The sequence below is a fragment of the Tauraco erythrolophus genome, chromosome 3, assembly GCF_009769465.1.
Source record: "Tauraco erythrolophus isolate bTauEry1 chromosome 3, bTauEry1.pri, whole genome shotgun sequence".
NCBI lineage: Eukaryota > Metazoa > Chordata > Aves > Musophagiformes > Musophagidae > Tauraco > Tauraco erythrolophus.
Window position 1 is genome coordinate 23,343,147 of NC_141467.1, and position 12,226 is coordinate 23,355,372.

The following is a 12,226-nucleotide window of genomic DNA, read 5'->3' on the forward strand; positions in this document are numbered from 1 at the left end:
CATTTGCCTACATGACTAACCATTTTTAGAGAATGATGCTATTATTCATAAGAAAAATCAGTTCCTTTGTACTCCTGCCAAAATGCAAGTTGAACCTTCTACTTCCTCCTTACAAAAATTAACTAACCTAGCAATTCAGGTGCTAAAAAAGTCACAAGATGTTGCAGAACTTAGAGACAGTAAAGGACTTGAACACACGCACTAGGAAAATTCTATGAATACTCCATACACGAAAACATACACTAGTAAAGGAGTATTTTTGACAGAACGACAGCAACAGCCTTAGCAAGGAAAGATCAACTAAAGAAGTGTCACTGGTATTACTGCACTATTATTCTCAACTTAGTGCCTGTCTGTCGGAGCACAGACACGAACTATGTACACGCGTTCATTCGACCACATCCTGTGGTGAATTAACTTATCTGGAAGTGTTCTAAACCTGGCATGGTTATAGGCCAGGTTCAACTTCATTTTGAAGGACTGGCATATACATTAATCCCATCTCTGCCTTATCATTCTCTCTCCAGCACCTGTGACTCTTTTCCAGCTCCCACAAGCACATCCAGCTTCCAGACTGGACACGCGTGTCATCTTCCAAATATAGAGGGATAAGAGAAACTAAGGAAACCCTAACTTTGGAAGTGTTGGGTGTGAGGGAAACAAAGGAACAAGACATGCTGGGTAGAGAGAGCTGGAGGAATCTGTGCTAAGTACCTGATAGATGCTACCCTTGTGCGTAGCCTGGTAGAAAAGCAGCACACTGCAATGTGGAAAGACAAGAAGAAAACACTATCAGCTGAGGGTGCTCAGTCTGGGGAGAGGTCAGTCTGTGATATGAGGATAAGTAGACCTTTGCTAGAGGCTGAATGCAGAGGAAGGACTCTATTTCACTGGGAAGAGAGAGGTTCACTTACTACCAATTTCAAGGCTCCTATGAGAAATGGTAACTTGTTAAGCCACAGTAATTCAATCACGTTTTCTCACTTGTCCATGACCTGCAACTACACTACGAGCTGTGCTGGTAATGGTTATGTCAGTCAAGGATAAAACTTCTGCAGGAACACCCCTGTCGATAAGGGCTGTGAATAAGTTTTCTAGTATCAAGAGTGACACACATATAAAGTGCATTTCATTTAGAACATCTTATCCACTTTCTTCTATATCCTAAGGAAAACATGATACAGTTTTGCCTCTTTTTTTTTTTTTTTTCACATAAAACTAGAAAGTCACCTTTCTTCTTAAGAACTAGTAAATCACTGAAACACAGTTTTCTGGTCTTGCACACTAAATTCAGTAGGGGACCTAGTAACAGAATGCAATTTTGAAAGTGGCTTGCAGGGAGCTTCAGAGCTAGGGATCACTCTTAATTTCCAAAGTTTCCAAACAGAAGCAGTATAATGCCTTTATAAAAATGTTTAACAAATAAAAGCTGAAAGCAGATGATACCCCTCTTACATTTCTCATACAGATCTCTGTAGTATTTAAAAACAGTAAGGCGAAAACATTGCTGTGATCAACATAAAACATGCTGTTCTCCTCACAGTGGTAAGATGAAGTTAATATTGTACATTTCACTGCTGACCATCTAAAACTGTTTAATTAATTGTTGGCAGAAACAAAAAATTTGGAGGTTCAATATATAGAAGGAAGGTGGATTATGGAATTTTTGGAACAGAAATGATACATGAAATAAACCATTTGGCTCCTTAGCCTCAGTTTTCACTACCAATGTGCAAAATTAGGGGGGGGAAAGAAAAAAAAAAAAGGTGAGAGGAGAGCAGGAGATGGGATGAGTACTCTATCCTTCTAACCGGGACCAGCTCCCCTGAAAAGGAGCTTTGATTTTTATTGTACCACAGACCTAAAATAGTCAAACTTCATCATCTTTTAAGACAGCTTCTACAGTGCAGATACTGGTCGGTTTAGAAAAAAATTAAATTACATATCTGCACCATGAATAAGCGAGCTCAGTAGCTGTAAGGAATAAATCAGCACAAATAAATTTAATGAGAAAAAATATGTTGCACAAGAATCACTTTACCTGTTCAACAGGCAGTAAGCTCACAATACTAAATAACAAGCCTAGCCTGCCACCAAGCCGAAGGACCTCACGTATTTCTACTACTAACAGTTAAAATGTAATTAAGAATCCTCTGGGAACTGTATAAAGATACAGTCATTCTTCCTTATAAGTTGCTTAACTTACTTGACTCTAACATAAAAAGCAATAGAATACTAGACAGTTACAGTATCTTGACTGAAATGCAAGGGGAATTAGTATTTGCATTATCTGTCAAGATCATTTGAATTGAAACTGACAGAAGTCATATGGTAGCGTTGCAGGTGGATAGTTCAAAAGTAACTGAAAACGTTTTCAAATTGAAATTTTGCTGTGGTTTCACCTTTACGTTCAGACAAACACTCAAATTTATCAATGAAGCTGAAAACATGCCATACGTTGTAACGTTGGCAACAAAAGAATGAGACTGAGGCAGTCAGAAAAGGTACAAAATAATACTTTTACGGCTCACATAAGATTATGAAAGAACCAAATTTTCTATTATTTAAACAATTCACACAGTTTGCAATAATATGCATAAGAACTGCAATTCAAACAAGAATACAGAAGTTAAAACACAAGTTTGAATCTATCATGCTGATTGAAAAAGTAATCACTTCATACATACTAAGAGAAAAAAAAATTCTGAAAAAATAGGAGCAGTAAAACATACTTACTTGGTGTGAAAGCAAATCTGTGCTTACATAATTCACAGTATTCTTTTCTGCTGTGTTTAAGCCACTGAACTAAGCTGCAATAAAAAGTGATCATATTAATACACACTATTGCATCTCTCTGCCTTATCCTTCCATTAAAGGAAAAGCACCGATTCTCTGTTTTCAATCACAAATCAGGACATTGGTATTACCAAGCAGGATTTAAATTAGCATGTTTATTAAGTCCATTTAGGCCATCAAATAAGTTTCAACAAGTAAAAAATGTAAGCTGACTATGAGTGACAGCGACCCTTCGATCACATCACTGACAAAGTACATTCTTTGAGTACGTTACTGAAAAGGTTAATAACACAAAGCATATATCCTGACATGGACACCCACTGGCGACACCAATCCTCATAAATATATCAAAGTATGACTATGATACACATACACAGCAAAGATTTAGCACTGTTGTATTTGTGAAAGAACAGCTATTAAAACACCATCAAATAGAATGCGTGCTATAGACCAGAATTACAGTTTTCACTTTAGCATTTCCCTGATCAAACATACACCTCAAAATGATCAGAAAGTACTAGGGTACTTTTATTTCTTGCAATGAGATCAGATGGGTTTTTTTAATTCGCAACCATAAGCTGGCAGAAAAAGCCCCAACATACTGATTTTTCTGATTAGTTTTTATAAAGCTGACATATGAGCAGAACTGTAGTCCTAAACACAATTATCAATACTTTCTTTTCATATATAATTAATAAATTCTTTGTGAACTGTAACGAACCATCATGTAAAAAATATCAAAACCCCTAACACATTTCCAGTGAAAATCGGATTGTCTTACTTGTTAACCTGAAGACTTATGTAAGTATTGTTCTTAGAAACACTAATTTAGAAATACCTCACAAACACAGAACTCACCATTCCTGATGAATAAATTTAATACTGCCAGTACACACACATGGATGATAGAGGGGTTTCTCAGGAGTTCCTTCAGACCGACAGACTCTGCATATATCTGCTGACAAAAACATAAAAGCTTATTACACTACTGCTTCAAGAACTCAGATTTGCAAAAAAAAAAAAAAAAATCACACAATTAAATTCTAGAAACTTTGCCATGTACATGAAGCCAGAATAAACTGAAAGAAGATGAAAGACAGATTTCATGTGATGCAAGACATGCAGACTGAGGGATCACCCAAAAAAGCAACAAGTGTTATCTGCCTGATCATGTTACAAAAAACCCCAAATCTGCCTTATTATATTTAAGGTTTCTAGGAAATACATACAGTAAAACTACACTCACAGGTGCTCTTTGCCTAAAACAGTTATCACTGAAACAACATATAGATTGTTAAGGATAACCTTCCTTAAAGCAGAGACTTTGAAAGGGAAAATTTCCATCCGAGTTTTGAACAAGTTAAAAGAAGGCTGAGCAGAAGAGAATTACTAATGTCTGTCAACAACTTCAACACATCATTTGCTACTCTTGAACCTAACATAGATGTTCCTTGGTGCTCCTGATGAGAGAAAAAAAAAAAATCATGATAAACAAATATAGGTATTTTGTGAGTTTGCTACCTGAGTTGAATAAGGCCATCCATTCAGCAGTCTACAGTCACAAAAGGAAAGACATTTTCTATTTCTTAATTTTGATTTCAATAATATTTCAATAGGTCCCATACTTTCTTTATTCTCTACTTTTGACATCTTCTCACAACTAAAAATTGAAAGATGTTTTGTGGACAAAGTGAGTATAAGCCTTTCCCTCTAAAGAACAGATGTCTATTTGAATACTATTCAGTTATTCAGAGCATTTAAACAGACAACCAAATATAAATAAAAATTAAGTATTTTATTTTCTTATTGGCAGATGCATGGTATCCTCCCTTTACTCCTCCTTTTACTTCTATTAAGGAAACGAACGGAAAAATGTCCATTTTTATAGAAGATTTCAGTTTAGGATTTTCTCTTTTGTTGATTATTTCTCTATCGACCACCATTCAGCAAACCTGCAAGAGTGTAACAGATACACACCAAAGATCTTTGTTAGAAAAATACCAAATTAAAGTACTGATGTGAGAATATCGAAAACACGCAATTTCAAGTCTGAATCACTTATCTTTTTTCTTGGCTGAAATCTCCAAAAGTTAATGTTTTTCTACAAAAGGTCCCAAAAGGTACCAAACATTCAAATACGAACATTTTTCAATAAAGAAGTCACACTATGACCACATCCATAGTTTGCACAGTATTAGAACGGTTTCTACAGATAAAGCATAAGAATTGAAGTGATTCCCAAGAAAAAAATAATTTTCTAACTATAAGAGAGATTTGAGTTAATCCATGCAGGCCAAAAACCTAGAATTAACAGAAACGTATTCAATATCACATCAAAGAGACATAAAGAGTACTTCCACCGCAGCCATATAGAGCAATGACGCATCGCTGCAAACATCAAGAGTCCTTGGTTTCTCTGTCGACAAGAACGACCAGAACTGCTACTTCACCTAACACACCATCCTTATACCACAGAGAGTATTTCCAGACAGCTGCACGGGACACGTCTCTTCAACTGACAGGCAAGACCTACCCACTAGCTGCGGTGTGCCCATCTTCCCCCAGCAGTCGTTCCAACAAAGCCACCTCACTATCGTAAGCGCACAACTTTGCACGCTGGATCAGACTCATGAAGGGTCAGACAAGCACTGGAGCCAGCGCAAGAGACAGGATGTGAAACCACTGCTTTGAGAAGACTCTCTGGTACCAAAGAAAGCAAATTAAAAGCACACTGTTCTCCAAAAGACCCCCACAGCTCTCTGAACCCACTCATTACTGGTCCATTGGCTTTCACAGCAGACTGTTCACTTATTCTCAAGACTGTTGGGAAAAAACGTAATTTGCTTCACTGAAAGCAAACTAATTCTTTATTTTGAAAAAGATTTCCTCTGTTAGCTTACTAGAATAAGTTAAAACTAAATTTTATTTTTTCAAAGGCTATGAGAATTTCTACATATTCCAACTTGTTTTATAAATCCAAATAAACATATTATGAGTGTAGCAATCTGGACTGTTAAGCAGCCAATAGCTTAAAATCAATAAACCCTGCTGAGGGTCAACATGTAGAAGTGATGCACCTTATGACCCACTGTCATGTTCAGCGGGAATTTCGCTATGTAACATGCTATTTTTCTACTTGCACACACACTGCACCCCATCCTTCATGCATGTGTTTTGGAAAGAATGATCTCGGGTAATACAGTTCTTTTTTGTTCCCCCAGAGGATGATTCTTTGCCTATCACCTCTCTAACTGAATGTTAATCTGTGTAATATCCAAAAGCGAAGATTATGTTATTTAGCAGCAAATTGATTTAACTAGAAAAACACAGAAGTACATCTCATCAGCAAAAGCTGATATCTGGTATTTCCAGGTGCTGCAGAGAAGCAACACTCCCATTCATGAGGCAAAGAAGCTGCCACTTAGGTCTGACCATTATTACCCTGAACTGCCCCTCTTATCTGAGCTCTCACCATCCATTTAAGTTTTCTGGATCCAAACCAGAATTCAGTCAAGCACAAAATCCATCAGAAACACAATGGCCATAATATTGTTAATGGGCTATCAATACCTAGGAAAGTCCATCTGATGCTTTGTAGCAGAAGTTCAGGCACACAATAATAGTAGAGCACGGATTTCCTCTTCCTTAAGGCACTAACTCAGTATTCTCTGCTACTGGTGTTTAAAGATTCCTAACCTTGGGAAGCCTCTTCAGCGTTTTGGCAGGTGTCATGAAATTCTAACAGTGGGAACTGAAGTCTGAAACTGTAGAAGAAGTTGTAACATTCTAGTGGTATTTATGGAAAGTGAGTATGTAGACTAGTCATTTTCATCCTACTACTGGGAGCTTTTGAGGATAGCATCAATAAGACTACAGTATAACATCTAAGGCTACATGTATATGTGTTTGTGGGTTTTTTTCATGTATACATATATATTAAACAAAAAAAAAAAAAAAAAACCCACAGAAAAGCCCAAATTCCAAGTGTAGAGTTTAACACAAAGGTTTAGTTAAAGGAGACAATGCCTTAAGATGTAACCAACCGGCCTCTCTTCTTTCTCTTTCTGATCTCTCTGTTCAACAAATTGAGCCCTGTAAAAGCAGGTATGATCAAAGACCACCACTGTTAACAGTCTGTGACAAATTACCAACTATGCTGTTTGAATTAAGTCCACCAAGACTCATTTACCAGCTCCCAGGGTGGTGGCAACTCAGCTGGTCATTTCTGAGTATCTGCTTCACAGTTTGCAATAATCGAGGTGGTCTAAACAACCAGAGGCCAAGCAATCCAAGTTTCACGTTGTTACCTTCATCAGTATATCTAACTGTTGGTCTACAGGGGCATAACAGAGTTGCAGCAAACAGTTTTAAAAGTTGCTAGATTTTAAAAACACTAGTATTTTGATAACCCATCTGTTTTCACTAGTACTAAAGATGTCTACAGCACAACTCAATGGATGTTTCTACAAAGGTGTCGTGTTATTTCACCCAGTGCTTCATGTTTTCCCAGATAATTTTCTCTCAAGCTGGAAGATCAAGTGCCACTAGATAAAAAGCTACATTCAAAATGATGCCAAAGTAACAAAAGCCAAGATGCAAAACACTTTCCTTGGAACTCTCTTGCTACTGCAACATATATATTTGCAGTTATTGCCGGAGAAGCTGTAGATGCCCCATCCCTGGAAGTGTTCAAGACCAGGCTGGATGAGGCTTTGGGCAACCTGGTGTAGCGGAGGGTGACCCTGCCCATGGCAGGGGGGTTGGAACTAGATGATCTTTGAGGTCCCTTCCAACTCTAACCATTCTATGATTCTATGACAAACAAATCTCAAATACTGCAAGAAACGTGGCACAAGACACATCCTTTGTTTATTTTGGTTTATGCTGCAATATGAAGTTCTGGTTTATGAAAGATCTGCGTTATCAGCTCGAGCTACGTAGCTCCTCATCGTTATCTAAGCAGAGCAAAAGTGCTGACAAAACATACCCACGTCTGATCTCACGTAAAGCAGCACCCTTAAAAATGGAAACTACGCATTAAAAAAACATGACTGTGACCTCTTTGACACCTTCTCTTTTAAAACGAAGTAAGCTCCTGTGTATCAGTCTCTTGTAGAAGAGACGCACGTCAGCGCCTGCATCGTTTTACTCTTTTCAGTTTTCCACACGGATTCTCCAGCGCACGTCATAACAAAGTTAACCTTGCAGAAGAAGCTACAGCAGCGAAAGCTGCGGTTATCGCTCAGCCGAAAGGTGAAATTTAACACCTGCCAAGCTGCAGGGCCGGGTACGACAGCGCCTGCCGGGCCGGAGAACACCGGACGCGGCGAGGACTGTGCGCGGCTCGGCGGAGCCCCTTCCTCACCGCCTCCTGCGCGGCCCCGGTGCCGGCACCTCGGGCCTTGCTTTCCGCGCCGACATTTCCCTTCGCAAAACCTCCGGCTCGCCCCCGGCCCCCCCGTGCCCCAGCGAAGCCCCCGCCGGAGAACAGCGCAGCCGGCGGCAGCCTCCGGCGGGCCCCCGCCACCCGAGCGGGGCGGGCGGGCGCCGGTAACGGCCGGCCCGCGCCGGGTGTTCCCGCAGCACCGCCCGCCCCTCCCCCACCCCCCGCGCGGCTCCCGCGGTTACGTAAGGGGCACCCGCGTGCGCACCGGCCCGCGCGCGCCGCCACCGCCCCGCAGGCCCGGCAGAGTGGGGCCGGGGGGAGGGAGGGGGCGGCGCAGGCACCTGCAGCCCCGGCATGCGAAGCCCCTCCGGGTGTAAACAGACCCGGCCCGCCCAGCGGCAGCCGGGCCCGGCAACGCCGCCCCCGCCCCTCCGCCCTGCGAGGCGGCGCGGGCACAGTCCTCCCCCTCGGCCAGGGGAGCGGGGGCGAGCAGCGGCCGCGGAGCGAGCGCGATACCTTCCTCCGCGGTCTCCATCTTGTCTGGCTGACGCAGCGCCGGCCGAGCGGGTGGTGTGACCGCGGGGGGCGGGGCCGCGCGGGGAAGCGGCGCGGGCACCGTAGAGACCGCACCACCGAGCCGTGGGGCTAGAGCGCCGCTCTGGCCGCGGGCGCCGCCTGGCGGGGGCGGCGGGCCGGGAGGCCCTGTGCCGGTGCGGCGGGCCGGGCTCGGTTGTACCGCGGCGGGGCCGGCTGGCGGGGCGGGCTGCTCGGCGCTCGGGACGGCAGCGAGATGGTCGCTGCTGGGCGGCTGGCGCCTCCGGCAGCGCCTGGCCCTGCCTCTGCGGGCGGGAGCGAGCGGGAGGGCGAGGCGAGTCCGGGCGGCAGAGGGCGAGCGGGACAGGGCGGCTGGCGGCCGCGGAGTTGCCAGCCGCGGCGGAGGGGTGCGGCCGTGCTCGGGGAAGCGGCTGCACTGGGAAGAGCACGGGAGTTAGGCTACATACAGCTAGAAACGATTCTAAATTGTACCCCGAAGAGAAACAGCGCATTCCTAGTTGAAGTCGGCCGAGCTTTTGGGAGGGCCGGCGTTCCGGGGATCAGGAAGGCACAGGCCACGGGTGTCCTCTTGACCCTGGAAACAGCCCTCCTCCTCCTCTTCCTCAGGGGGAAGGTGTTACCTTTCCTCTTCTTCAAATCCTCTCCTTTCTGACCCTGAAATTCCCAGCAGAACTATTAAACTCTTCAGTAAAATGCAAACGTCTCTTTTAGCTTAATCAGTTATGTGTTCAGGTCTTGCAGGCATCAGCAGATGAGGCTGCAGCGTACATGGAAACTTCGCACTCGGCCGGGTGCACAGAAAGTTATCAGATGGGCTCTGGTGAGTTGGCAAGAATCTCATTAAGGCAGAAGACACAAGTTCATTGTATTAAGGGCGAACAGAAATTCTATACTGATGAGATGCATGTGCATACTATGCTAGTTTTCCGCTGCAGCATCTATCTTAACCCCTCTTGTTGATCAACGAGTCGTAGCAACTTTCAGCTCTCTTGACCGTATAACACTTTGTGTCCAACCAGTCATTAAAACCTTTGCATTAAGCCTCCAGCCATCATGTCAGCAGTAGAGTGAATGGTAGTTTAAGCCTGGACCTGAAGAGCAGAGGTGGCACACGCCCAAATTACAATTTTCATACAATTTTATGACTTTTTCCTTAGTACCTTCAAGATTACCTCTTTCAAGCACCAGAGCTGCTGCTGGGATATATGATACTGGCCTGTGTAAGCAAAAAAAATCAGGAAAATGTGAAGGCTTGATGTGGCTCTCCATTAGTTGTATAATTATAGCAAAGTGCTGCAATAAAACACGTGGGCTACACTATCATACTCGTCTCTTCTGTGTCCTCCCTCTCAGAAAGACAAGATGAAAAAACTCTCACTTATAACTTAACAAAAAAATCAGTTTGTTTTAAAAGTCAGCTCATTTTCTTCTTGAAAAATTATCCTGACATATTGAAAAAGTGCCAGTGCAGTACTGAGGATATGAGAAATGCAAGTATATTCAATTTGTATGAATGAGGTAAAATTGATGAAAAAAAAAAAGGTGGAAAAAAAAAAAGAAATGGGGCATTTCAATTTTAAAATACATTTGTAATTACCACTCTTTACTTCCCAAACATGTAAGCATTGTAGTTACTCTGTTGTGATAAACATAAATTAAATACCATGTAAAACTTTCTAAATTATCATTCACTTTAAAAAGGCCATGGCAAGATTAAGGCATATAAAATTCTCCAATTTCAGTCTTTCATGGTAGGCTTTTTTAAATTAGATGAAAGCTTTTGAAATGAGTCACTATATGTTGCCAGTGAATAATTTCACTCCTGTCTATATCAATCTATTCAGCCATTTAAATTACCTAACAAACATTACATGTATACCATCTTCTCAGCATTTAGAGAGAATGAATCCCAAAATTTTGTCTTACTCAGTGTTTCAGTATGGGCTACACAATAGTTTACCGGTAAACATGAGTTGAAGGCAGGCTATTGTAATTTAAAAAGAAAAGGAAAAAAAAAAAGAATATTTTATTTTAAGTTAAACTAAATCTCTCAGCCTTAGTGTTTTCTGGTGAACATATTATTAATCCTCGTCTGTTTGGTGATATGTTAGGTGTTCTTCACCTGAGAAATACCCATGGCTTAAGTAGTTTTTAATTTTTGGTATAGAGAAGGATGTTAGGAGATAGTTATTAGCTTCTGACCATCATCAAGGTCAGGAATTAGTGCCAACAGACACTAAACAAACATACTGGGAAAAAACTCTTAGCTCCAAATAAGTTATTATCTGGATAACAGAGGAAATATGGAAATTTCGCAGGTGGAAACCAAGGACAGTAATAGATGTAACCTCACATCACAGGTTATCGCAAAAGGAAGGGCATATTTACAGTGAGTGGGAGGAACAGAAAGAAGACAAGACTTTTTTAAACATAGTTTTATTTTAGTGAAACATTTTGGGTTTGTAACATTCAAATGCTTAGAAAAATATATTATCTCTTTTCAAAAGTTCTCTTCAGAGAATACAAAATAATTATTGCAAAATTGAAACTAACCAGGATTTGTACTATGACTTTTCCATCTTTTCTCCTATTTTAAAAGAACTTCATAAAAATGATTCCCTTACTTTTTTAGAGTTATTTTGAAAGTTCGGAGCAGTGAAAAAGCCAAACAGCAAAAGCTAATGGTTTTCAGTTTTTCTTTAGCTGAACATTTCAAGATGCATTTAATTTCTTAACCACTTCTTTGGGTTTTTTTCAACGCTATCCTAGTTCTTTTCCTCAGCTGTCCACCTGATTCTCACCACAAAAATGGTTCTGCTGGTTATGAACAGCAGGTTACAGAAATGTGGAAAACATAGTGGATCATCTTAAGGAAAACCCAACGGATGTCAGTTTATCTTGGAAAATCAGGCAGTTATTTGGGGTGAACACGTATTTGGTTCCTAAACCACGGACGCACCACCGCTAAGGTCTAGAGTTTCCCTGGCAAGAGAAAAACTGTTAGACCAAGCACTCTGGTGGTATATAGCACAAAGTATGGCCTACAGAAAATTAGCCTGGCACAATCAGGAAGCACAAAGGTCTGAGGACTACGAAAACCTAACGAGCAGGGAGCTGCTGAGACAGCAGATTCCTGGCACGGAGGCGGGGTGAAGTCGTATCAAATGTACTGCGTACACAATAATGTTTACTGCAGCACCAGGAGGATGGCCCAGGCTGTTGGACTGATGCTAGACACTGACTCTGAAGCCTTGGTATTGACCAAGGTGTTTCCTTTCAGCTGGTGTTCCCTTCTTACTGAACCTGGGCTATGGTTAGTAGCTACCTGCGGAATCAAACTTGCTGAATGGAAATGTGACTTGTGATTCATGTTTTGCACCCCGCTGTACACTATAAAACGCAGAGCCGTACTGCACCGGACGTACATTTAGGGATGGACATAACGCTGAGCACTATCGCTGTTGTACTGAGGACGAAGAGAAGAACAAC

At 41.8% G+C, this 12,226-nt stretch overlaps 1 protein-coding gene across 6 annotated transcripts in view; it reads right to left on the minus strand.

The window, feature by feature from the left end:
- MARCHF6 (membrane associated ring-CH-type finger 6) overlaps positions 1-8,759 on the minus strand; it is a 55,040-nt gene extending 46,281 nt beyond the window's left edge. For 3 of the 6 annotated variants that reach the window (XM_086608480.1, XM_086608479.1, XM_086608477.1), the window contains exons 1-3: positions 8,699-8,759; positions 3,655-3,751; positions 2,737-2,810 (exon numbers count right to left, since the gene is read on the minus strand). In XM_086608480.1, the coding sequence (XP_086464606.1) occupies positions 2,737-2,810; positions 3,655-3,751; positions 8,699-8,717 (190 nt within the window). In that variant the 5' untranslated portion in view covers positions 8,718-8,759. Of the gene's footprint in view, positions 1-2,736; positions 2,811-3,654; positions 3,755-5,226; positions 5,238-8,598 lie in introns of all 6 variants that reach the window. The other 3 variants (XM_086608478.1, XM_086608476.1, XM_086608475.1) reach the window with 2 other exon arrangements.
- Between the last annotated feature and the right edge of the window lie 3,467 nt (positions 8,760-12,226).